The 26,696-nt window shown below is 42.2% G+C and overlaps 1 protein-coding gene across 1 annotated transcript in view; it reads left to right on the top strand.

Moving 5' to 3' along the window:
• The first annotated feature begins 22,652 nt into the window (after positions 1-22,652).
• Ikbkb (inhibitor of nuclear factor kappa B kinase subunit beta) overlaps positions 22,653-26,696 on the top strand; it is a 53,656-nt gene continuing 49,612 nt past the window's right edge. Inside the window, exons 1-2 of the mRNA XM_006982992.4 lie at positions 22,653-22,761; positions 23,038-23,164. Coding sequence (XP_006983054.1) covers positions 23,060-23,164 — 105 coding nt within the window. The 5' untranslated portion in view covers positions 22,653-22,761; positions 23,038-23,059. The remainder of the gene's footprint in view (positions 22,762-23,037; positions 23,165-26,696) is intronic.

The following is a 26,696-nucleotide window of genomic DNA, read 5'->3' on the forward strand; positions in this document are numbered from 1 at the left end:
TTCTCTCTTTCCTCTCTCTCTCTCTCTCTCTCTCTCTCTCTCTCTCTCTCTCTCTGGATTTACACCTGGGACACTAGGTGGCTGCTTTGAAAATCCCCTCGGATTTCTACTGTTCTATGCAGATTTGGTAAGTCATAATATATCAGATATTTTAAAGGAAACTATCTAAAAGAGAATTTTTTTCCACATTAAAAAACAAATGGGTTTTATGTGTACATTGGAAGAAAATTGGTTTTTGTTCGAAATTTTAGGCAGTCTGGCAATGGAACAACTATATAATATTAGTATTGGTGGAATTATGCACCTCATCACTATAATAATCCACATTTTAATATTTAAAAAGATAGTCAATTTAAGTGCCAGGATAACAGCGTTAGAAGAACTTGTTAAACCTGTAAAAATTCAGACAGAAGAAATTAACAGTGAAGTTGTTTCAAGTCGGGATCATAAGGTTGCAGAAAGAAAGCCTGTTTTCACACAGTCACCCTTAATTTATCCTGTAACAGTACAGCAGATGCCTGATCAAATGGCTACACAAAATACTTGGGCTCCAATTGAAATGTTGGATTTAAAAAGGTTTAAGGAGGCAATAGTATCTTATGGCATGCATTCCCCATATGTAAAGCAAATGTTAAACACTTGGTCAACATATAATAGGATAGTACCACAGGACTGGCGGGACCTCGCACAAGGTGTTCTGGAACCCAGCCAGAGACTTCAATTTCTGACTTGGTTTAAGGAGGAGGCTAAAAACATAGAAAAACAATGGAGGGATAAAGGAGTACAAGTTTGCCAGGATCAGCTTATGGGCGAAGGCCAATATGCTTCAGCACAAGCACAATGTTTATATGATGTCCAAACCCTAATTTTATGTCGAACGGCAGCCTTGAATGCATGGGACAAAGTTGAGGAACCAGGAAAAAAATCTGAGTCATTTACAAAGGTGAAGCAAGGCCCAAAAGAGTCTTTTACAGATTTTTTACAAAGACTGGCTTCAGCAGTAAAGAGAACGGTCTCGGATTCAGAAGCTGGTAAGGCAATAATTGAATCTTTGGCCTTTGAGAATGCGAATGCAGCATGCAAAAGAATAATCAGGCCATTAAGGGCAAGATCTGCACCTATGGAAGATTGGATTAGAGAAACAATTAATGTTGAAGCTGATGAGCATGATGATACATGGGTAGGAGAAGTAATTTCAAAAGGTTTGAGGAGTGTTAGATGTTTTGGATGTGGAAAGCAAGGACATTTGAAAAGGGACTGTAGACAGGTCATTTCCAGAAACAATGTTTCTTCAAGGAACAATGGCAACAGAATGCCCCTTCCTTCTGGAGTATGCAGAAGGTGTGGTAAGGGAAAACACTGGACCAACGAATGTAGATCAACAAAGGACAGACAGGGTAATCCTTTGCCTCAGTCTTCGGGAAACTCCCAGAGGGGCCTCAGGCAGGCCCCCAGTGCAAATCCAGTTCAAACCTTTCCGGCAGCCATAGAGGAAATGCCTGCTCTGGAGAGCGATTAAATAACCAAATGCCTATTGGAATAAATCATGCTGGTCAGAATGATGAAACAGAGAGAATAGAAAATTCAGGAGAAAACATAAAGAAAATTTTTTGGCAAACTTCTATTAATGAACAAAGACCAAAATTAACGATAAAAATAAATGGTGTTTTGTTGTCTGGTCTGGTAGACACAGGTGCGGACGTTACCATAATTGCACCAGAATTTTGGCATCCAACTTGGCCTCTTCAGGAGGTAAACGTTCAACTGTTAGGAATTGGGACATTATCTCAGGTGAAACAGAGTGCAAGATGGCTCGAATGTATAGGTCCAGAAGGACAGAGAGGAAAATTAAAACCATATGTGGCTAACATAACTATGAACCTGTGGGGTCGAGACTTGTTGCAACAATGGAATACTCAGATTAACATCCCTCCAATCTCAGAAACAAATCATAAACTAGCACATGTTACTGAGAGAAATATTAGAAGATATTGTTCTAATGAGTGGTCACCAACCATCCATATTATACAAGAACAGGGCACAATAACTGATGATCTTCCAAAGACACCAACAGCTCTACCTTTAAAATGGTTAACAGACAAGCCTGTATGGGTCCAGCAATGGCCTTTAACAACAGAGAAACTCCAGGCTTTAGAAGAGCTGGTAGAAGAACAGTTAAATGCTCAGCATATTGAAGAATCAACCAGCCCTTGGAATTCTCCTGTATTTGTTATTAAAAAGAAATCTGGTAAATGGAGAATGGTAACAGACCTTAGGGCAATTAACAAAGTAATTCAGCCAATGGGTTCTCTACAATCTGGGATGCCTTTGCCTACTCTGTTACCAAAAGGATGGCCTCTCATAGTTATTGATTTAAAAGACTGTTTCTTTTCAATACCCTTACAAGAAAAAGACAGAGAAAGATTTGCTTTTACAGTGCCTACTTATAATAATTCTCAACCGGTTAAAAGATTTCAATGGAGGGTCCTCCCACAGGGAATGTTGAATAGCCCAACTCTGTGCCAATATTTTGTACAACAGCCATTGGAAGTGATACGTAAAAAATTTCCTAAATCTATAATTTATCATTATATGGACGATATTTTACTAGCTGACTCAAATGCAGATACTTTAGAAATAATGTTTGAAGAAGTAAAGAAAATTTTGCCTCGCTGGGGATTACAAATTGCTCCTGAAAAGATACAAAGAGGAGATTCTATTAATTATTTAGGATATAAAATAGAGCTACAAAAAATTAGACCCCAAAAGGTGCAAATTCGGAGAGATAGACTACAGACTCTTAATGACTTTCAAAGATTATTTGGAGATATTTCTCATCTACGAACTATTGTTGGGGTAAAAAATGATGAACTGACTAATTTGTTCAAAACCTTAGAAGGTGACAAGGACTTAAATAGTCCAAGAGAATTATCACCTGAAGCTGAGAAAGAATTAGCATTGGTAGAAAAGAAAGTGCATGAAGGACACGTGAATCGTATTGATCCAAAGCTGGATTGCATTTTGGTTATCTTACCTTCTAGGCGTTCTCCTACTGGAATATTAATGCAGAGGGAAGATATTATATTGGAATGGATATTTTTACCAAATAAACCAAATAAAAAATTAAAAACTTATGTGGAAAAAATCTCTGACTTGATTTACAAAGGAAAATTGAGACTTCGTCAATTAGCAGGCATAGACCCAGCAGAAATTGTCGTACCATTAACTAAGGAGGACATTGAAAAATTATGGACAGAAAGTGAACCTTGGCAAAGAGCTTGCAGTAATTTTTTGGGAGAAATTAACAGCAAATATCCCAAAAGCAATAGAATTGATCTTATAAAGAGAGCTGAATGGATCTTGCCTCGAATTGTACGGCAAAAACCCATATCTGGAGTTCGTACATTTTATACAGATGCCAACAAAGAAGGAAAGGCAGGTTACAAATCAGAAAATTTAAGTAAAGTGGTTCAAAGTCCGTATAATTCAGTGCAAAAATCAGAATTGTATGCTATTCTGTTGGTATTAATGGATTTTTCAGAACCTCTCAACATAGTAACTGACTCTCAGTATGCTGAAAGAGTGGTGTTACATATTGAGACTGCAGAATTTATCCCTGATGCTTCAGAATTAACTTCACTATTTATTCAATTACAAGATACAATCAGGAAAAGGAATCATCCTTTATATATAACTCACATTCGATCCCATACTGGTCTGCCAGGCCCTCTAGCACAAGGCAATGAAGAGATTGATAAATTATTGATAGGAAATGTGCTGGAGGCCTCAGAATTTCATAAAAAACATCACGTTAATAGTAAAGGTTTAAAAAAGGATTTTTCCATAACCTGGCAACAAGCCAAAGAAATAATAAAGAAATGTCCTACTTGTTCCTTCTACAATCAGACGCCATTACCAGCAGGATGTAACCCAAAGGGTACTCAGAGAAATGAAATCTGGCAGATGGACGTGTTTCACTTTGCAGAATTTGGAAAATTGAAATATGTACACCACACTATCGATACTTATTCAGGATTTCAATGGGCAACTGCTTTGAGTTCTGAAAAAGCTGATTCTGTAATCACTCATTTGCTAGAAGTTATGGCCATCATGGGTATACCTGCACAAATCAAAACTGACAATGCTCCATCATATGTCTCTGTTAAAATGAAACAGTTTTTTGCTTATTACAATATAAAGCATATTACAGGCATACCACATAATCCTACAGGTCAAGCAGTTATAGAAAGATCAAACAGAACTCTAAAGGATATGCTAAATAAACAGAAATGGGTAACAAAAACCCCCAGAAATAGACTGCATAATGCTCTTCTAACTTTGAATTTTCTGAATGCCAATGAGAAAGGAACAACAGCTGCAGAGAGACATTGGATAATAGAAAAAACTACAGAATTAAATCAGCCTATATACTTTAAGGATGTGCTGACCTCAGAATGGAAACCAGGGTATGTATTACATTGGGGACGTGGTTTTGCTTTTGTTTCTACAGGAGAAGATAAGCTGTGGGTACCATCAAAATTGATAAAGGTTCGATTTGAACAAGAGAGACCTCTTAATTAGAGGAGGTGATAGTTCATCAACCAGCATGAACATCCAATTTAAACTAACTTGTATCAATAAAACATGCCTTTTCATTTCATCAGATAATAACTTGCCAAAAAGGAACATCCCCAAAATTAGTCTTGGGGAAAGGTTTTTGTTTTTGTCTTTTAGGAGAATGAAGGTTAAGGAATCTGAAGAACACTGGACAAATGAGACAACTGAAGAAAAGGGACAAATCATCTATCCCAAGAAACAGAGTGAAACGATGTATGGGTATATATTATCTAAAAAAATTTTATGTCTTCCTAAATGTTTGTTTCTGCTTTTCTCTAAAGATTTAACACTATTGGTCTTCTAACAGTCCCAGTTCAATTAAAATTTAAAGCTGACTTTGGAGTTGGAGAATGGCTCTCTCCTTCTTTAAAATCAAGCATGTTGTTAAAAGGAAAATGCAAACTCCCTGTATCATGCCAGAATAAGAGCCATCTTCTGCTATGGTACAGGACAAAAGCAAAATTAATTAAGGGACTATTCTATTACTAATCTCAACTCTTTGATTCTATTCTGATTCTTTAAACTGTTCTCAAAGTATAAATTTTATATCAAAATTTACAAGATTAATATATATATATACATTTTAAACTTTGTTAAGATATGAATGGTCACATAGAGTACTAACTAATTCTAGAAAAAAGGCTAGCTGCATATATATGTTTTTGTGTTCGAGTCTCTTATCAGTTTTCTGCAGGAAATCACGGCCAGGCCTAACATCAACTGAAGTCTCCAGAAAGAAGATGGGGCCCCACAACAACAACAATTCCACGTGGACAATAATAATATCATTAAGCTGACAAACATCATCCACAGATCAGCTTTGAACTACAAGGTGCTCAGAGCAAATTTGAGATGACTAGCTGAGATGATCCAGTCTCAAAGACTACTTGAATAAGGACTTGAGATAAACCCTGAACTTTGGCATTATACACAGACTGGATAATGAAGGATATAGTTACCTCTCCTAGAATTTGACAATTAACCTAAAATTTTTCTTTCAGGATAAAGAAAACTTCGCCCATACCCAGCAGGAAGCAATTTTAAGAATACGACGCCCACATTCCCAAAGAGGTGGTGTGGGGCGGGTGGTTTTTTGGTCTTTTTAATGGGTTTTGGGTCTGGGATAATTTTCAGTATTTAGGGGGGTTGGTTACAAGTTATTGTCAAGGGTTAGGAAAAAGGCTAAGCAAAGGAGATTAGATTTAAAGTTCTTGTTTAAAAAAAAAAAGAGAAAGAAAGAAAAGAAAAAGACAATTACTAGTTTTAAATACTTTACATTGGATTGAATTGTTTTATATTGTACACAAATTTGAAACTGATATTGTTAGAAAATGCTATATGTATATTTCTAATTGTATTTATTCCATCCATTTAACAATGTAATGCAAATTTCTGATCCTTGAATGTTATTATTATCAACTATTAGGATATAAAGAAATGAAAGCTAGTAGTTAGACATTATCATAGAACTTGTAGTCATATTAGATATGTTTTAAAAATTGAGCAGAGATGTTTTAGACAGGTCATCTTCAAACCCTTCAGAGATCTACAGAATATGGCATTTAAAATGTTTTAATAACTTAGAAAATTTTTCTTTTTTGAGACATGTCGGCTCCTGGCAGTACCAATCTACTTTAGAGAAAATATGGGCATTGAAGAAACTGCATATGGAGTCAACTTTCATTCTGGCAAAAGTTAGCCACTGGACAACAAAGTATCCTCGAATCAACAGGACAAAATGGACAGACAGATCACGACAAGGGACTACTGATTCTTGCCAAAACAAGTGTGGTTATGGCTTTATCAAAAGGCATCTTCTGAGGCCAGGACAATATGGCCCCATCCCTGAAGTGGCCTTCGCATCCGGAAAAGGTACGGTGCCCTTTTCTTCGAAGGCAGCTTAACAGGCAGAGGGCCGATGGATTCTGTTGTACAATGGAACAGCAGCTGAAAGCTCATGCCTCTCAAAAGTAGACTGGCATTTAATAGAGGGATGTGGAGAAGAAGGGGATGCTGAGATGAAGCCATATATACACAGCCAAGAAGAATGGACAGCTGAATTAAAAAACTGTCAACAATTTCCAGAATTTAAAATCCTGAATCATGACAGGACACTAGTGGAATTCAGGTGTTTCTGGTACGTGGACTGCTCTCACCCAATGTGAGGTTGAACTGTTGACCTTGTGTACATCCTACTTCACAAATGAGTCTGTCAGATACACTAAGCCTATAGGCTGAAGATGATGCCCCAACACTGCGGAGAAACCTCAGGTGACTGCCCAGGCAGCTGGCTGTTTCTGTCAACTCACAAAATTTTTTTGGAAGTTGCTTGCATGCACTTCCTGTTTTTATTTTTGTTAGCTAATATTATTCCCTTCTTGGGTCTCTGAGGGAGTTGAAGATTAGTTAGTTATGGTTGAAGATTAGTTAGTTATAGTTGAAAATTAATTAGGATAGAAAGTGCATTAGATACATCTTGGATTTACCAAAATAGGATAGATAATGGAATTATTTTCTCTGATTCGTCAAATACCTGTTTAGGTATTTATTACTTGTATATATTGTATATAGTTATTGTACTTTTGTATATAGTTTTTCTTTTGTTAGTCATAACCTTTTGCTTTTTTTCTTTTTATTAAAATAGAAAAGGGGAAATGTGGTGGTAATCTAATTGTATTGAAATATTATTTTGATTTGTACTGAAATATTAATTTGATTGTATGTTAATAAATAAAGTTGTCTGGGGGTCAGAGCTATTAGAGCCATAGCAAGAGTGTGGCGGTGGTGGCACACGCCTTTAATCCCATAGATATCTGTGTGTTCAGGGTCAGAGCTATTAGAGCCATAGCAAGAGTGTGGCGGTGGTGGCACACGCCTTTAATCCCATAAGATCTCTGTGTGTTCAGGGATACAGCCAGCATTGGAGACATATGCCTTTAAGACCTAGGGGGCTGTACATTCAGACAGTGACGAGGCAGTCATGTGTTTGGGTTTACAACCAATGAGAAGGCAGAACAACATACTTTAAAAATACGAACCGACAGGAAGTAGCTCTCTTTTTCGCGAAGCTGGGACAGCAGGAGGAAGGGTGAGATTTTAGCTCTGAGCTCTGACCTCTCGGCTTTCTCTTTTACATTGTTTCTGTGTTTCTTATTTAATAAGACGGTTGGTTACATCTACACTCAAAAATTGTTGTAGTGGCCTTATTCTCTTCCGGTGGGATTAACATTGGGAATCTGAAAGTGAAGCCAGTGCTCTTAACCGCTAAGCCATGCCCAGCCCGCCAGTAAAGTTTTATTGAGTACTGATGGTGTACCAAGGAGTAGTAAGGATGTTTCAGTAAGCAACGTCTTAGATCCAATAGGGTAAGAACAGGCACTCGGAGAGGAGCCAAGAATGATTAGCAGCCAGGTATGCATCCTTCGTATACAGTTTCCCTGCCACCACAGCCTGCTAACAGGTCTTTGGGGACTTCTATAATCTGAACTTACAGAAATAGGAGCCTAGGTGGGTACAGTCAGGAGCGCTTCCTGAATGATTTCCTCTCCTAAGACACTGTTCCTTCAGAGAGGGGGAACTCAGGGCTTCAGGTTTTCAGTACCTGAAGCCTGTGCCCTGTGTGGTCTGACTCCTTGGGAGTTTAGCCATTTCTCAGTATACTCATAGGTTCTTACCCCTACTCCCCTCATTCTGCAGACCTCTCGCTACTGGGTCACAACGGTCTGGCCAAGGCTCACTCTTTCTATCAGCTCACTCCCTTTTACCAACAAAAGATAGATTTCCTCATGTGCTCAACTAAATGAGTGTTTTCCTGACTTGTCTGGCAGAGGGCTATTTGTTGACAGGGCAAGACTCGACTCACATGGCCCTCTCTCTGAAGGCTGGCCTTAAACAAATGTTGACAGATAAGGAAGGAGTAGCTGACTCACTGAGTCTGGGATGCCTCCCCATCCTAAGAGCTCTGTTTTATTGCTTTCCTGTCCCTGAGACCAGCTTCTCCTCCTACGATTCAGCTTCAGGCAGTACACAAAGTATGTTTTTCTCACTCAGAGGAGCTCAGGGTTGCTTTGTCTGCTGTTATCAGCTGAGTGAGCAGAGTTTAATTTGCTGACAGTATAAAATGACCAAGAATAATTATTTTCTGTGACTTTCTCTGAGAAGAACATTTTTATATTAAAATCAACAGTGTAAGGAAATTCTTCTCATCACTACTGCAGTTCTACCTCTGCAACAGAACCAGAACCAGAACTCGAATCAACACTGCCTACAACTTATTTTGTCCTCATTCCATGGCTCTCTCTGGATGTTATGTCCCCCAGAAGATTCTAAGCACCTCCGAAGCAAGCTATGTTACTTTGGTCTCCTGGAATCATTGATGCCTACGGCTCTGCCAATCTGTTCAGTAGTTCCTCATTGCATTCAGTCTTAGAGCCTACAAATTGAGTAATGACCTGTAAATGGGCTCTTCACATCTGCAGAGTGAGGCTGAGATCTGCTGAAGGCAGTGATCTGGTTATGGCCTTTTCTGGGAGGGAAAGTGGGCTTAAGTTGATAAATACCTTAGGACATGACAGAATCTGTATCCCAATCCAGGGCCATCATTTATAGCTGTCTTGTTTGTTTGTTTGTTTGTTTAACTCTTTACTCTTTGCTCTTTGGGGTCCCACCACCCAGATCCCAAATAATCATATGGAGACTTATTCTCACTCATAAATGCCTGGCCTTAGCTTGGCTTATTTCTAGCCAGCTTTTCTTAACTTAAATCATCCCATCTACCTTTTGCCTTTGGGCTTTTACCTTTTTTTTATTTCTGTATATCTTTTCTTTCCTTCTTATTCTGTCTCTGACTGTGTGGCTTGCCTCTGTCACCCTCCTCTCTTCCTTTTCTTGTTACTCTCTCCCTCTTTCTATCCTTCTTTTAGTTCTCTCTATCTGGCAGCCCCGCTATCTGGGGCTATCTACCTGGCTATCCCCCTCCTGCCTTGCTATTGGCCATTCAGCTCTTTATTAGACCAATCAGGTGTTTTAGACAGGCACAGTAACATAGTTTCACAGAGTTAAACAAATGCAACAAAAAAGAATGCCACACATCTTTGCATCATTGAACAAATGTTCCACAGCATAAATGAATGTAACACATCTTCAACTAATATTCCACAACCATCATTAAAACTATTTAATATTTAACTTTATCAGACTATGGTTAGTTGAAAGCAAAAAATTATTTTGAGCTGAGCAAGATGACAACTCTTAAAAGACATTGATGTAAATTTGGGACATGACAGGACATCAATGAATATGTCCCAACACAAAATGGTAAACTTACTTAAAATATTATAAGATATTTTGTGACGTTCTTTAGGTGAAGTTCTCTCTTTTCACATGTGTCAAGTTAATAGTCAAGATCAGGCATCATGAGAGATGACAGGAGAATTCCTTCGTGACATCATTCAGGTTGTCTCCTAGGCAACTGCAGATCTTGTCAAGTTGATAATGTCAAACCATTAGAATGGCAGAACACTTGCTTTGCGTGCTCAAGACTCCAATTTTAATCTCCAATACTGGGGGAAGAAATCACAAAACTCATTTCATTTAAGTATCTATTCGTGCCAAAATGTTTTTAATGACCATTTTATGAGTGGATATTTTGAAGTGATTTTAGTACATTTATTGCCCTATGTACCTGTGAATTAGAAATGTGCAGAGGCATATGTATCATTTTTATGATGTATGCAAAATCTTGGGAGTTAAAGCATATAAATGTACTCTATTCAAAGTGACCAATAAGTGCTCTGTGTTATACACATGTATCATATTGAGATGCAACATGTAAAATGGGCAGTGAAAAAAAATAAAAAAATAAAAAAAATTATTTTGGTACCTCTACTATTTTTTTTTTTTTTGGTTTTTCAAGACAGGGTTTCTCTGTGTAGTTTTGGTGCCTGTCCTGGAACTCACTCTGTAGACCAGGCTGGCCTCGAACTCACAGAGATCCACCTAGCTCTGCCTCCTGAGTACTGGGATTAAAGGCGTGCGCCAACACCGCCCGGCCTACTTCTACTATTTTTAATCAGTACTATTCATATGAAAAATACGCATTGGGGCAGCCCTGCTATTTAAAGTCCTGCTCTACATCGATTGCTTTGACTGTTTGTTTGTTGTATATGTGGCATGCCCTTATACACCAGAAAATGAATGTCTGTGGTCATTAGAACTAAATTTTTAAAGGATTTTTTTTATTTAATGAGTATGTGTGTTTAAATGTATGTATGTGTACCACATGTGTGCAGAAGCCCACAGAAGTGAGGATAGGTCATTGGATCCCTTGGAACTGGAGCTGCAGGTAGTTGTGAGCCACCATGTGGATGCTGGGAATTGAGCCCGGATCTTCTGTGAGAGCAGTACACTTTCTCAATTGCTCTTCATCTCGCCAGCCCACTAGCACTAAATTTGTAACAAGTCTAATGTTCTGATTTTTGTTAATGAGAAAGAGCCGTTTTCATACTGACTCAAAAATTCTAATTTTTTTCTTCAAAAATAGAACCTGAGTTAATACATAGATGACTTCTGCATAGTTTTTCTGTGTAATGATGCTTAATTGTTGCAAATTCCTTTATATGTCAAGTACATTTATGTATCTGCTGTATTATATAAGACTTCTAAAAGGCAAAACTCAGGAGACCACTTTACCAAGATGTGTCCTCCAAACTAGATTTGTTAGTGGTCCTGATCTTTTCCAGGTCTGTGTTCATGTGTTCCTAATTGTATTATGAGTATTTTCTTTAAGCAAAGGCAATTAGTCATAATCTAATACCATGTATCCAAGCAGCATCTCCTAATAATAAAAAGGCATCAACCATTGGTTCCCTATGGAGTACATCTGTATCTTAGTCACTCTTCTATTGCTGTGAAGAGACACCATGATTAGGGCAACTCTTATTTTTAAAAGAAGAAGAAGGAGGAGGAGGAGGAGGAGGAGGAGGAGGAGGAGGAGGAGGAGGAGGAGGAGGAGAAGAAGAAGAAGAAGAAGAAGAAGAAGAAGAAGAAGAAGAAGAAGAAGAAGAAGAAGAAGAAGAAGAAGAAAGCATTTAATTGGGGGCTTGTTTACAGTTTCAGAGATTTAGTCCATGATCTTCATGGTAGGGATCATGATGGCATGGTGCTAGAGACATAGTTGAGGACTACGTCCTGATCCACAAGAACACAGAGATAGAGATAGAGAAATAGAGACAGACAGACAGACAGACAGACAGACAGACAGATAGGTAGGTAATAGATAGATGAATAATTCTCTGTTGAGGAGCCCCACTTGGCAAAGCCATGGAGTTACTGACTGTAAATGACTGGTTGCTCCCATCTGTAATTTCTCTCATAAGCCACTACATTTATTCCTTAAGAACTGATATGGGTGGTTTCCCATTGCTTGTGTGTTTATTTCATGAAAATATTCCATCTTTGATCACACTTATAGTTGTAGATGATCAGGAAGGTGATTTCTGTTTAAGCTGTATAATTATGATGAATAGAAATACTAGAATATTTTTCATAAGCTGACACAGGAAAATAACAGTATTCTCAGTCACAAAGACAGCTAATTTTAGACTTCAGAACAAATCCAGAAAATACACAAAGACAAGATCCCAGGTGTTCGTTGCTAAATCAAGGTCAGACTTGAAGCAACTTTGGTAGACATAACCCTCTGCAATAATTCTCTTTCTGCACGTACCCCAACCACTCAAGTTTCAGCCAGCTAACTGTTATTGTTAAGTCCTAAATTTCAACGCCATTTTCTGTCCGGGAACCCTGACCAACTCAGAGCTACATGCTTGGCCAAGCATTACTGACCGGTTAATGTGACCCTTCTCTCCTGAGACCCTGAAAAAAATCATGTGACTCCTTATGTGTATCAGTTTGGCTCTATCTCTGATTGTTTACTCAAGAAAAGCCTTGTGGCCCTAAAAATGTAACTCATATGTGTGCAGAATGTGGCTGGAAAGGAGGGATGTGAAGGAACTGTGTACAGCAGTGAGGGGGTGAGGGAGTGTGTGTGGGTGGTTTGCAGAGGAAGCTGTGTAAAGCTATGGAGAGAACCCCTGTAAAAAGAGCTGTGCAGAGGGTAAGAGTGCATGTGTGTGTGGGTGTGTGGGTGGGTGTACAGAGGAAGCTGAGGAGAGAGAATGAATAGCTAGGCAGGAGAGAAAACAAGAAAGATTTTAAGAAAGGATTTTTTTCAAGATGAAGTAAAAGAGAAAGTTACCATCAGAAAGCATGTGTTTCCTTATTTTCCCCTCAGATAGATAGAAACTTATTTCTTTTTCTTTTCTTTTTTTCTTTCTTTCTTTCTTTTTCTTTTTTTTTTTTTTTTTTTTTTTGTTTTTTTCAAGACAGGGTTTCTCTGTGTAGCTTTGTGCCTTTCCTGGAACTCACTTGGTAGCCCAGGCTGGCCTTGAACTCACAGAGATCCACCTGCCTCTGCCTCCCGAGTGCTGGGATTAAAGGCGTGCGCCACCACTGCATGGTGAAACTTATTTCTAAAGACCCTCAGATAAAAAAAGTTTTCTAAAGGCCTGCACTCTGAGGTCTTCTATTCACAACTTGGATCAGTTCAGGGAGCTGGACTCCCGGGCTTTGGTAGATAGATAGATAGATAGATAGATAGATAGATAGATAGATAGATAGATAGATAGATAGAAGATAGATAGACAGATAGACAGATAGATAGAAGATAGATATGATAGATAGATAGATAGATAGATAGATAGATAGATAGATAGATAGATAGAATAAGTGAATGGATGGATGGATATAGATGGAGACAGAGACAGAGAGAGGGGAGAGGGGGGGCTGGCATGAGCTTTTGAAACCGCAAAATCCACCTGCAGAGACACACTTCCTCCAATAGGACCGCACCTCCTAATCCTTCTCAAATGGTGCCACTCTCTGGTGAGCAAGCATCAAATATATGAACCTATGAGGGCCACTCTGATTCAGACCATCACAATCTGTAAACAAGTATTTCTTTTTTAAGATACCTTTTCTTAAATATTTACTTTTATAGGTTGTACTTTTGTAAAACTTTGTAATTGTTGTCTGTTAAAAGTGCAACTTCTAACAAAAGAAGTAAAAGAAGAGTATTTTTAAAATTTTTAGAGCCCTGAGTTTGAGGCCAGCCTGGTCTACAAAGCAAGTTCCAGGATAGCCAGGACTGTTACACAGAGAAATCCTGTCTTGAAAAACAAACAAACAAACAAATAAAAATTTTAGAGCCCACCTTCAATCCTCTTGGGACGCAGCCTCTTGGTGCAGATCCATGGTCTCCCTGGTTTGCCGAGGGCTGTGGCAGTATACAGCAGGTGACAACTAGTGTTTGACAAGTTGAGCCATCAGATGTATAAGTTCCTGATGTGGAGCCCCACCTGGAAAAGCTGTCGGGTCATTGGCTGTGGAAATCCGATGTTTTCTGTCGGTAGCTTTCTCGGGTGCCACTGCTATGCCTCCCTAATAAGAACAGCTGGGGGTGCTCTCCACAGCCCTTTGGTGGTGTGCTTAACATCTCTGGGCACACATTTAGCTGTGGATTTCTGTTTAAGCTGTATAATTCTGATGAACAGAAATATTACCAGAATATTCTTCTTTACTGACACAGGAAAGTAACAGTATTCTCAGTCTCAAAGACAGTCTCCGACATATTTTGCAAAGACCTTAGAACAAGTCCAAACAGACTAAGCTGCCCCTCCAGAATATACACAAAGTCTAATTCCCAGGTGTTGTTTATTGCTCAATCGAGGCCAGGCTGTTTACGTTGAGATAGAGCTCCCTGCAGTGGCTCTCTTTCTGCACGTACCCTGACCGCTCAAGGTTCAGCCAATTGTTTAATGTCTGGGACCCCTCACCAACTTAGAGCTATGTGCATGGGTCAATGTGACATTACTAGCCTAAGAGACACTCCGTGACTTATCTTGTGTTGTGAGAATGGGTAGGACCTGAGAATGTAACTTATAATTGTCCCGAGTTTGACTGTGGGCAGCAGTGGTGGTGTGGAGAGAGATGGCTGTGTAGAACTATGTGAGAGCTGCTGCAGAACGTGAGTGAAGTGTGTGTGTGTGTGTGTGTGTGTGTGTGTGTGTGTGTGTGTGTGTGTATGTGTGTGTGTGTGTGTATGCTGAGTGAGAGGTGAGGAAGAAGAAGCGTTAGGGAATGTGAGAGAATGAGTGACAACAAATGATGTGAAGGAACAGTATAAGAACTGGCCAGAGGGTAAGAGTGAATGTGTGAGTGTGTGTAGGCGTGCGTGCTAAGTGAGGAATGTAGCTGAATGGGCAGAGAGAAAATGTAACATAGAACTGTCCAAAGCTGGGCAGAGAAGAAGAAGAAATATGAGAGTAAGATGAGAGAATGAATGAATGAAAGTTTGAGTGAATAAATGATGTAATAATATGTGAAGGAATGTAACAGAGAGAAGAAATGTGTAGATGTAACTGTGCCAAAGAGATTTGTAACTGTGTGGAGACAAGGAAAATGAAACTGTATAGAGAAGACATATAGAAGAAAAATGTATGTAAAAGAAAGATGGGTAGCCATGTAAAAAAGATGTATGTATGTAAAGATATGTATCTGTATGTAGCAGTGTGGAGATATGTAGCTGTATGGAGACAGAAACAGTCAGAAACCATTTTTTTGTTTGTTTGTTTGGTTGGCTGGTTTTTTGGTTTTCTGAGACAGGGTTTCTCTGTGTAGTTTTGGTGCCTGCCCTGGATCTCACTCTGTAGACCAGGTTGGCCTCAAACTCACAGAGATCCGCCTGACTCTGCCTCCTGAGTTCTGGGATTAAAGGCGTGTGCCACCACCGCCCAGCCAGAAACCATTTTTTTTTAAACCTTTCTTTTTTTTTTTTTTTTTTTTAGATTTATTTATTTATTATGTATACAGCATGTATGACCAGAAGAGGGCACCAGATCTCATTACAGATGGTTGTGAGCCACCATGTGGTTGCTGGGAATTGAACTCAGGACCTCTGGAAGAGCAGTCGACACTCTTAACCTCTGAGCCATCTCTCCAGCCCCAGAAACCATTTTTTAATATGAAATTTTTACTTCTTATTTTTACCAGTCAGATAGACAGAAACTTATTTCTAAATACCCTCAGATAGAAAAAGTCTAGCTCTCGCCACCTTCATGGACTTTCTTGCATTATCGTGGCGGTAGCCTTGGAGCAGGCTCTCCATGGACCACCGATCCTGGCTCTTCCTCACCGCCCTCCTCAGCCACTCCTTCACCCATCTCCACGGCTTTGTAACTCCCTGCTCCCTCTGCGGAACTGTTCTACACCAGGTGCCCAGTTAGGCTATCCGTTCTCTCCTTCCTCTAGCCGTTCCGGTCTCTGTAGGGTTCTCTGAGAACTGTCCCTGCTGCGCACCTCGGCTCCATCTCCCAGCCTATCTTTTTTCTCAGTAGGAACTCATGGTTCTGAGTTCTTCCTTACCACTCTCCGCCATCATTCCTTCCAGATCACCCGTTCCTGTGTGACACCCTCCTGTCCCCAGAACTACTTTCTCCCAGGGACCCCACAGCCACCACTCCTGACTGGGACCCAAATAGGCTACCTATGCCCTACTACCCCCTCCATTTTTATGTCTTTAAGTTACTGCTAGTCCAACCTTGTATGCATGCCTCAGCTATTCCTCCCAGCCTACTTCCATTGCCTTGGGACTTTCTACCAACCATAGCAAAACCCAGAGTACGCCCAGTTCTTCCCCTGACACCCTTTGTGGAGCCAGACCCTGAGTCCTACTCAAGAGAACTCCAGAATCAGTCCACTTTCCATGCCTATCGCCCACCCCACCCATTGAGCCTAATGGGATTGCTTGGAGTCTGAACAAAGAGTACTAAACAGAACTTTAGATCTGGAAACAATTGTTCTGAATGTTAAACCCCAGGGTAGCCCAAGACTGAAAGCCTGGCATCATTCTACTGGTTCACAACCTATTAGATTAGGGTAAAAGCATTAGATCAGAAAACAGCATCCATCTTTCTGCTGCCTCCAAGAAACACACCTTACCGTCAAGGACAAACATCCATCACGTTAGAATAAGAGGATGACAAAAGGTATTCCAAACCAATGGAACCGAGAAGCAGACAGGCACAGCCACTTTAATACCAGACAAGATAGACTTCAAATGAAAACTTACCAGAAGAAAAGGTAAGGATGCTACATTCTCATTAAAGGAAAAATTTGACAAGCCATATAGAAACCTACTACTGTGAAAGTTTCCTATAATACATAGATACATAAATGGAATTTAAATGGAGTTACTATATAATGGGGGAGGGTGGAGAATGCCCCAACTAGACATCATAAATTACCAAATAAAATCCTCAGCACGAGGAATAGGTTACATCTTGTTGAGTCATTGGCCAAAGGGTTCCCATAGATGCCCCCCCATGCAAAAGCATTACAGACTATTACCAGTGTTATTGGTTGTCCTCCATAATCTAATGGCAACACCCTGTTGCTGAAGACACCATATATTTATATCATCAAATGTGGAGAACCCGAATTGATGCTCAACTAGATGCTTCATTTACTATTGATTAATCTTGATGACACTGGAAGGTACTCTGCACACTGCCAGAGGGGACAGGTATTCACCACTATCACCCGGCTATAAGCTACAACCCACAACAATGACCCGCCTGCAAAATATTTTGGGACAATAGTGGCACAAACGCTATGGAAGTAACCAATCAACCACCATTTGATTTGGAACCAGTGCCCACTTTAATAGATGAAACTCATACCCCACACTGTTAAGGAGGCAGAGAACCTGAGACTAAACAGGTCATAGGCCTGGGAGGAAACTCACTATAATTATTCTGATAGATTAGCATAGCACGACAAAGGCTCCAATGCCACATTGCTATGTTCACAGGTCGGTGCATTGCTGCACCCTCATCAGAGACACTTCTTCTTGCTGTAGATGGAAATGAACACAGAGACTCGCAACTGGACCACATACAGAGGGTGAGAGACTCTGAGGCACTCATCTCTGAGTGGGGGATGTCTGTATTACACTCCTCCTCTCAAGCCTCAGGGATCGATGTGGAAGAGGAGGTAGAAAGATTATAGGAGCCAGAGGTGATGTATGACTCCAAGGAAACGGCATTTTCCAGACCACAACAGGATCAGTGCACATGTGAACTCACAGAGACTGTGACAGCATGAACAAGACCTTCAGAAGTTCAAGCCAGGCAAGAATCCCAGCATGGAAAAGGAGAGTGTACACAGTTCCACTCCTAGCCAAGAAGCTATGGAGTGCTCAGGAATAGTTGGCCAACACAAAGTAGACTCCATATTTTTTTTTATTTTGTGTATGCATGTGCCTTTGTTCGTTTATTAAAGAGAAAGAAAGAATATGATGTAGAGTGGGTAGGAAGAGGGCATTCTTGGAAGAGTTGGGGGAAAGGAAAGAATATGACCAAAATATATTGTATGAAAACTTTTAAAAATAAATAAAGAAGAAAACATTTAAACTACATTTATTTGGTACATATGCACATGTGTGTCTCAAGGTGTACTCATGAAGGTCAGAAGACATGTTGGAGTTGGTTCTCTTCTTCTACTACATGGGGTCTTGGGATTTAACTCAGACTCTCAGTTTTGGGGGCAAGCACCTTTGTCTACTGGAGCCATCTTGGTGGTTTCTGGAAATATTTTTTTTTGTTTGTTTTTTGAGACAGGGTTTCTCTGTGTAGCTTTGCGCCTTTCCTGGGACTCACTTGGTAGTCCAGGCTGGCCTCGAACTTACAGAGATTCGCCGAAATATTTTTTTAAGTAATATTTTTCATTAATTCTTTGACAACTTCCTATAGTATATCTTGATCATATACATTTCCAAAGTCTCCCCTCTCACTAGTCTCAAATTCTCTCCCTGTAGAGAAAATGTTTTCTGTAACCTACTAAGTCCAGTTAGAGCTGCCTGTTGAGACATGGAGTGATTCTGTTGGCTTGACTCGGGTAGGTGACCACAGCTGCTCTGATTTCATGAGTGCAACAACTGTGTCCCATCTAGACATCAGACCCTGGAAAACACTCCTTCCCATCCTCTGACTTATACATTCTTTCTGCCCCTTCTTCCTTGGTGTTCTCTGTGCCTTGGGGTCGGGGGAATGCTGTCTAGATGTCCCATTTCAGGCTGACACTTAAGAGTCACTGACTGAATAGTGTTTTTGAAATGCTAGGACATCATCCACAGGACAAATGGAATTAAGAGTACGAGAACAACTCTTCTGTAACTCTTAGTTGTTTAAAATTTATGTCACAGGCCAGGTAACATCTGCTCCTCTGCAGGATCAGCTCAGAGGGGTGCATCTCATCCCAGTCATGAGATGCAGTTGAGACCAAACCACCAGATGGCTAATCAGTGGTGCCTTCAGAGAATGTCCTTCAGAGGCAAGGGAAGAAGTTTTCAGAATCAAAATGCAACTCCTCAGGCATGGTAGCCTCTGCCTATAAATCCCAGCTCTTGGAAGGCTGACCTGAGGCAGGAGGATCATAAGTTTTAGACCATCCTGGGCTTCACAGCAAGACTCTGCCTCAAAGCCAACAGCAGAATGGAGTTTCTTGTGCCAGCCCTCCCCAAAATAATTCAAGCCAAGAGGTTATGGAGAGATGGTTCTTGTGTGTGGTGGCCCGTCACATAGGCCCTGGAACCTCCACTCATTACCCACCTCTGTGTCAGAACTAACATTCTGTGACTAATAGATTTTAAAAGACCTTTGGAAATTAACTTAGTGGATTGGTATCTTCCACTAACCCAAACGCTAAGAGTGTCATCAGATAACATCTGATGATTCAGAGGAGATCTTACCCTATCTTGCTGTAATCACCTCTGGTGTATCCATGGATACATTTCAAGCTTGCCTTGATTAACTATTTTCTTAGTTCTGTAAAACTATAAAATGTCTTAAAACTGCTTCTACATTGGAAGCATTACATTTGGGGAGACCTAAACACATAATCCTGTGCTATGATCACCCATATAAGCTTCAGAATAAACTATGTTTTTTTCTTCCTTTGAGGTAAGAGCTGTTTCTTTTGATGACAAGGACCACCCTTGATTCCTTCTTTTATTCTGTCTATATTTGATTCATACACAGGAATCTTTTATCTCAAGACTGAAGTGGAAAAAAAAACCCCAGAGGGAAATGTTGTAGAATACTATTTCAAGGTATGTTACTTTTCTTTATGCTCTGGAACATTTGTTTAATGATGCAAAGATGTGTTTGATTAAATAAAACTCACCTGCAGTCAAGAGGCTGCAGCAGCAACTAGCTGACAGGAAGTGGTAGGGAGGAGCCAGGTGAGAAAGGGTTTATATAAGGAGAGATGAGGAGGTGAGCTACTTGCTATTCAGCCTCTGAAAAGCAGAATTCCACCTTAACCTTTGAATCTTGAGTTCTTTAGAGGGAGAGAGGTTCAGTTAAGTTCCCTTCATAGCTTTGCAAGAGTTGGAGCCTGAGGGAACAGATTCCCCTCCCGCTATGGCCCTTGCTACTGGGTAGTGGTGGAGTTACAGTTGCTGATTGGGACAGCTGTGGCTTAAAAGGCAGCACCCATTGAAAAAAGGACAACAGGAAATGCAATTGTCCCGGTAGGAATGAAGATATTCTAGTAAGACACTGGAGCCCCTCTTTTTGGCTCCTAAACTATAGAAACAACAGGCCCCGAGAAATTGGAAGTTCCCCAGGAGTATCATGCTGCGGCCATGTGGGAAGCCTGTGTAAGAAAGCTGTGACCTTACTGTGAACTATGGATGAGGCAGAGTTTGGAATGTTCTTCCCACAAGGTGGCCTTCTAGAAATAATTGCATAAACTATGATAAGTGGATGTACTGGACAGCAGGGACATGAAGGGAATGCCCTGGGACGTCCACATTATCTCTGTTAGTGGGAAAGGCGAAGGCCTGGGAGGGATATTCTTGGCTCTTTTCACATGACCAAAGACGATAAGACGGAATGCCAAGTGTATATTCCCGTGTTGTATTTATATTTGCTTAATCTCACTGTAAACTCACATGTAAAACATGTGTCTCATGTTGCTTTAATAGTAAAGGAGCGAGAAGTACTTTGTTTGCATTACTCTTGAGTTCAAATACTTGGAGCACCCAGTTATCCAAGGAAGATCTGTGGCATATCCTTCAATCCACTGAGACTTCATCTTGCTGGTCGCTGCCCAGGCGGGTATAAAAGGCCGGTAAAGCCAGGCGGTGGTGGCGCACGCCTTTAATCCCGGCACTCGGGAGGCAGAGCCAGGCGGATCTCTGTGAGTTCTAGGTCAGCCTGGGCTACCAAGTGAGTTCCAGGAAAGGCGCAAAGCTACACAGAGAAACCCTGTCTCGAAAAACCAAAAAAAAAAAAAAAAAAAAAAAAGGCCGGTAAAAGTCAGAAGCCTTGTGCCAGACATCAGAGATGCTTGTCTCCGGCAAAGAGTTTTCACACAGTTCTGACAAACGTCACCCGACTGGAGAGGCTGGAGCCTAGAAAACGATGGTGGACCAGAACACACCTTGAGCAGGACTGCTTAGTTATACACACCTCCTGCCTTTCACTTAAACCCAAACCTCATGTCGGGACCCCAAAATTGGGCTTGGGTTGGCAGAGGCATGGGTGGGAGTGATTGGGCCACTTTCTGTCTTTTCCCAAGATAGTCACATTGAATAAACCTCTCTTTCTGCTTTTGTTAGTTATGTGGTGAATTAGGTTATGGAGCGTGAGTGCCTGAACCTGACTTATTAAAGGGGGGAGGTAGAGCAGGGGAGGGGGCAGTGTCCAGATTCTTGACCTAATAACTAGTAATTTCAGATGTTCCCGTTGTTACCAGTGCTGCTGTGGGGACCCACAGAGGTTACTTAGTGAGATCTGAGCTTGCTTTACCCAGTAGGGCTGCATTAAGGGATGGCTTGAACGTTCGTGCTTACCAGGTGTTTGGAAGGGTTGCCCCACCCCTTGGCGTTCCTGTAAAAAGCCCCTTTGAAGAGACAGAAGGGGCCGGTGGATATTGATCCAGGCCCTCCGTGGATCCTGTGTTTGTCTGTCTTCTCTCCCCTCTATCTTTCTACCTAGTATTTCTTTCTTTCTTTCTTTCTTTCTTTCTTTCTTTCTTTCTTTCTTTCTTTCTTTCTTTCTTTCTTCTTTTTTTTTAAGATTTATTTATTTATTATATACACAGAGGAGGGCGCCAGATCTCGTTACAGATGGTTGGGAGCCACCATGTGGTTGCTGGGAATTGAACTCAGGACCTCTGGAAGAGCAGTCAGTGCTCTTAACCTCTGAGCCATCTCTCCAGCCCCTACCTAGTATTTCTTTCTTTTTTTTTTTTTTTGGTTTTTCGAGACAGGGTTTCTCTGTGTAGCTTTGCGCCTTTCCTGGAACTCACTTGGTAGCCCAGGCTGGCCTCGAACTCACAGAGATCCGCCTGCCTCTGCCTCCCGAGTGCTGGGATTAAAGGCGTGCGCCACCACCGCCCGGCCCCTACCTAGTATTTCTTATCCCTCTCTCCTCAAGAGTACCCTGGGGAAAAAGTGGGAGCTGGCCTCCCACAAGCTGCACCTCCAGCGTAGGTAGACACTACTAGTTTTTGTTTTGCTTTGTTTTCGTATTTCCCCACCGTTTTGTTTGTTTGTTTGTTTGGAGGGGGATGGTGGTGTACTACTTTCTGAGGAGCATCAGTGTTGATCATTCTTAGCCCTGCACCAGGAGCATTCAGACTCATGAATGGGCAGTGTGTGTGGGGGGGGACAGGAAGGCAATTCTTACTACAGTCCTGGAGGGGGCTCAGCAGATTTCCCCTCCTGCAAACTGCCTAGCTTGTGGGATCAAGCTCAGCCCGGGGGGGGGGGGAGGGGGGGAAGCGCCGAGGTAAAGAATTCTCCATGCCCCGCCACCGCCAAGTCCAGAACCCCCTGGCGGGCTGTGTGGCTCCGTCTCGGCGGCTCGCGGCTCGCACGTCTCCTTTAAGAGCCGCCGAGTCCCCGTGACGTCAGGGCAGGAAGTGTTTGAGGAAGTGGCGCTGGGCTGGCTGCGTGGGGACCCTAAGTTTTCATGTCCTCTGTGGGTGTCGCTGGCGGCCCCGCGGCCCCTGGGGCAGGTGAGTCCCACGCGAGGGGCCGCTCGCGGCGCGTGGAAGGGCGCGCGCTGCGCCTCTTTCCCCCCGGGGGGTTCTGTGGCTGCGGCGGCGATCGGTGGGGACCGGACCCGCCACCGGGCCACCGGGCCCCGGCAACTTTTATTTCTGAGCTAAACCAGAGTCTGTTTCCTTCCCTCACCTTGAAGGGCGGCAGCCGCTGCTGCACCCCCTCCCCCGTCCCTCCACCTGCCGCTGTTTGTCCCTCTGAACTTGTCCTCTCTTCCTCCTTGCTTCTAGAGTGAGCAGGGAGGGCATCGAGATGAGCTGGTCACCGTCCCTCCCCACCCAGACCTGTGGGGCCTGGGAAATGAAGGAACGCCTCGGGACCGGGGGATTTGGAAACGTCATCCGATGGCATAATCAGGTGAGGACTCTGGCCCCGGGGACAGTAGGTGGGCTTGCTTGGTGCTGCTTCTGTCGTGGCCGGTGTGCATGAGTGGGCTCCCTCCTGTTCTTGGCATGATCTCATGGGAGAAGTAAGAAAGGGGGTCGCCAAGGGGTGTGGGGGGGTCTGAGAGCTGCTAAACTGACATTTAAAAACCTTATTAGCCATGCTACTTCAATAAGAAGAGTAAGCTGCCATTCTAAGTATTTCAAATTTTATTTCTACTAATACTAGACTAACATGTAATACATGGCATGCTGGTGGACGTTGTAGAATACGGACAGTGTTAAAAGATGAGAGCAATAAAATATTTTAAATAACTTTTACATTTAAAATTTGTTTTTTAAGTAGTTGATGGTTCCGCGGTCTTTTGCAGTACCGTACTGAACAAAACACAAGAGTTAAGGGTAATGGGTGAAGATGGGCAGCGCATGGGATGCCGAGTGATGTGGATTGATCTCTTTTTGGATCTGATTATATTCTCATTACGTTAGCCCTTAAGTGTCTGGCGTGAGTTTCTTGTGTTAGAAGTTTTTGTTCTCCCGAATGTTTTGGTTTGTTCTGGCGGTTTAAGTACACTGAAATTCTTTGCAAGACTCCCTTTGAGACACCCGTCTCCTATATGAGAGTTATTTTATGCAATTTGAATAATTAGTCGATAGTCATTCCTAAAGCATACAGTCACTTGTGGTATTTCTGTAGCTCCATCCATCCTTCTGCTGCAGACCACTTACTTCAGACCAGACATGCTGTATAACTGTCGAACTTGGGGGTCACAGCCTGTGCCCTAAGCCACCTGTCCTCAATAAGCCAATTAAAAGAGTCAAATTAATAGTGGAAAGCAGGAGATGCCATCAATGCAGTCACATTGGGAGGAGGGACAGAGAGACCCCGAAAACCTCCCAAGTCCGTCTTCAGGATCCTAAATGGGTTTAGGCTTAAATAGAAGGCCAAGGATATTCACATCAAAGCAGCCCAGTGATCCAGCCTACCACTGACTCATTTTTTGTCATCCTCTTAAGATTTTCTGAGAATTTGTTACAAATCTCTTCTCCAGAAGACAAACCCTCCTCCTGGGTGGTGCCTATTCCTTTCCCAACATGAAATTTCTGGGGAAATTTACATCTTTTTGGGGTTCAATGTTTGAAAATGTTTCTCTCTCTCTCTCTCTCTCTCTCTCTCTCTCTCTCTCTCTCTCTCTCTCTCTCTCTCTCTTTTGAGACAGGGTTTCTCTGTGTAGCTTTGTGCTTTTCCTGGAACTCATTCTGTAGCCCAGTCTGGCCTGGGACTCACAGAGATCCGCCTGCCAGTGCTGGGATTAAAGGCATGTGCCACCACTGCCCAGCTTGAAAGTGTCTCTCTAGAGTATCTTCATTTCTGCCTGGCCAGTTCCGGGACCTGCTGATGGACCCAGGAGGGTGCTCTCCAGAGGCGCGTTTTTACTTTGTATTTTTTGGAATTCCAGTCTTGGGTAACACTTGAGATACATAACCAAAATTGGAAGCCACCCTTAGAATCCTTCCTAAGCAGCTCCAATTAAGGTCTTGACTCAGAATTGAGTGGTCCAGGTGAGAGACTAGCCTGGCTGATGGTGGTGATGATGGCGAGAAGTGGGCAGATTTAAGATTCATTTCGGGGTAAAATGAACAGGACTTGGCTGGGATAGAGGGCATAGGGGGTCGGAGTTGGGGAGGGGGAGTCCGGCTAAAGTCCTGCTGTCAGAAGAACCTGCCTGTAGCCCTCTGATGTCCTCATGGGAAAACCAGGGGGCTGCTTTGGATGCCTAGAAGCAATCTTTAATCCACAGCTGAGATCAGAAGATGCAGCGTGTTTTCCGTTGGATGTGCCGCTGCATTGAAGAATGCAGCTAAGAGGTGGTAGTTGAACTTGGCATCAGGCTTCTTCCTGCTACACACCTGCTTTCTCTTGTCTGTAAGCAAGAGAATACATGTAGCTGTCCCAGGAGTGCCCAAGTCAGAAGTGCTGCCCAAGAACCAGGGTCATTGCTGTAAACCTACTGCCTGCCAGCCTCAGGTGTCTTCCGAGTGGGTTTCGTTTTGCATTACGCTGCTGCTCAGTGCACCGGTCTTATCTTACAAGCTTCACTTCCAGGGTGGACAGCTCTAATTCCCATTGTGTAGCCAAGGAAACAGAAGCCCGGGGGACTTAGGTAATATGCAGAAACGTGTTAACGTTACATCTGTTTGGACCCAGACCGTATACCCCACCCCGGCTTCTCCAGGTTGGAACTAGAGTTTAGGACACGCCCAGCACATTCCCAGTTATTTTGGAGGCACTATTTGGTTCTTTACAGTCAATCCAAGCCATTTTTGAAGCACTAAGGAGAAACGAAGAGGTGCTCGAATCTGTATTCCCCAGGAAAAAGAGCAGTGTAGTGATGACCCTACTCCAGTCCCCTTGGTTCCTGATTGCCCCCTGCGGCGTGGGCTTGACAGTCTTTGCTACATAGGAACACCCCTAAGTCTCTCAGCTCAGGACCCAGCACAAACTATTTGTGGTTCAGGTAGTCCAATGTTTTCAGAAGACCTTGAGATATAAAGAGAGAGGAAAAAGATCCAACTCCAGGGGCCTCAGCCTGCAACTCCTTTTGAGGGGAGGCAGGGGAAGGAGTCACAGTCTCACAGTCACACAGAACGTGGTTGGGATTCTGACTGTCACTTGCCACATTGTTGGATTTGGGTCGCAGCCTCTGGCGTGTATTCTCAGCATGACTGGAAAGACATGAGGCAAATCCCTGTGGAAATGTCTCAGGATCTTTTGCAAATATTACATCGTCTGTATGATCTAAGCGGGAGGAGGCTAGCCAGTCTGGAGGACCCGTGTGAGGATGACAGGAAGTAGTGAACGTGCTAGCTGTTAGAAGGCAAGGTGTTAGCAGTTATTCCTCCTAAGAGGCAGTGCTAACCTTTACTGATAAGGCTAAGATCACTCTGTTTGCCTCCGTGTTTTAATGTGTGATCTTGGAACTCCGGTCCTTAAGGACCTGCTGGGCATGGCCCTGAGCTCCATGCAGGCAAATAAAGACAAGACACTGTCCTTAATTTGTCTTTACTCACACTGAATGAATTCTTAGAAATATGACTAAGTCTAGATTTAAGTGCTCATGTGTGAAAGTGATAATGACTACTGCTTATCAAGAATATCATGTGTCAGCGAGGCATGGTGGCACATGCTTTTAACCCCAGCACTTGCAACGCAAGAGGCAGAGGCAAGTGGATCTTTGTCAGTTTGAGGCCAGCCTGGTCTACATAGTGAGTTCCAGGACATCCAGGGCTACACAGTGAGACGCTGTCTCAAAACAAAACATCATGCTAGCTGGGCCAGGTACTCTCTCCATAGTCTCTTGCTTGCTCAGTAGCAAGGGAAGACTTTGAGGAAATAGAACTTCGTCAGGTTCTTGAGAGGAAGTGGACTTTAGGTGGCCTGTCAGGAAACGAGGCGATTACGTGGGTAGAGCATCATCTAAGGAAATGATTGATAGTTTCAGACT

This window comes from Peromyscus maniculatus, chromosome 17 (genome assembly GCF_049852395.1).
Source record: "Peromyscus maniculatus bairdii isolate BWxNUB_F1_BW_parent chromosome 17, HU_Pman_BW_mat_3.1, whole genome shotgun sequence".
NCBI classification, from domain to species: domain Eukaryota; kingdom Metazoa; phylum Chordata; class Mammalia; order Rodentia; family Cricetidae; genus Peromyscus; species Peromyscus maniculatus.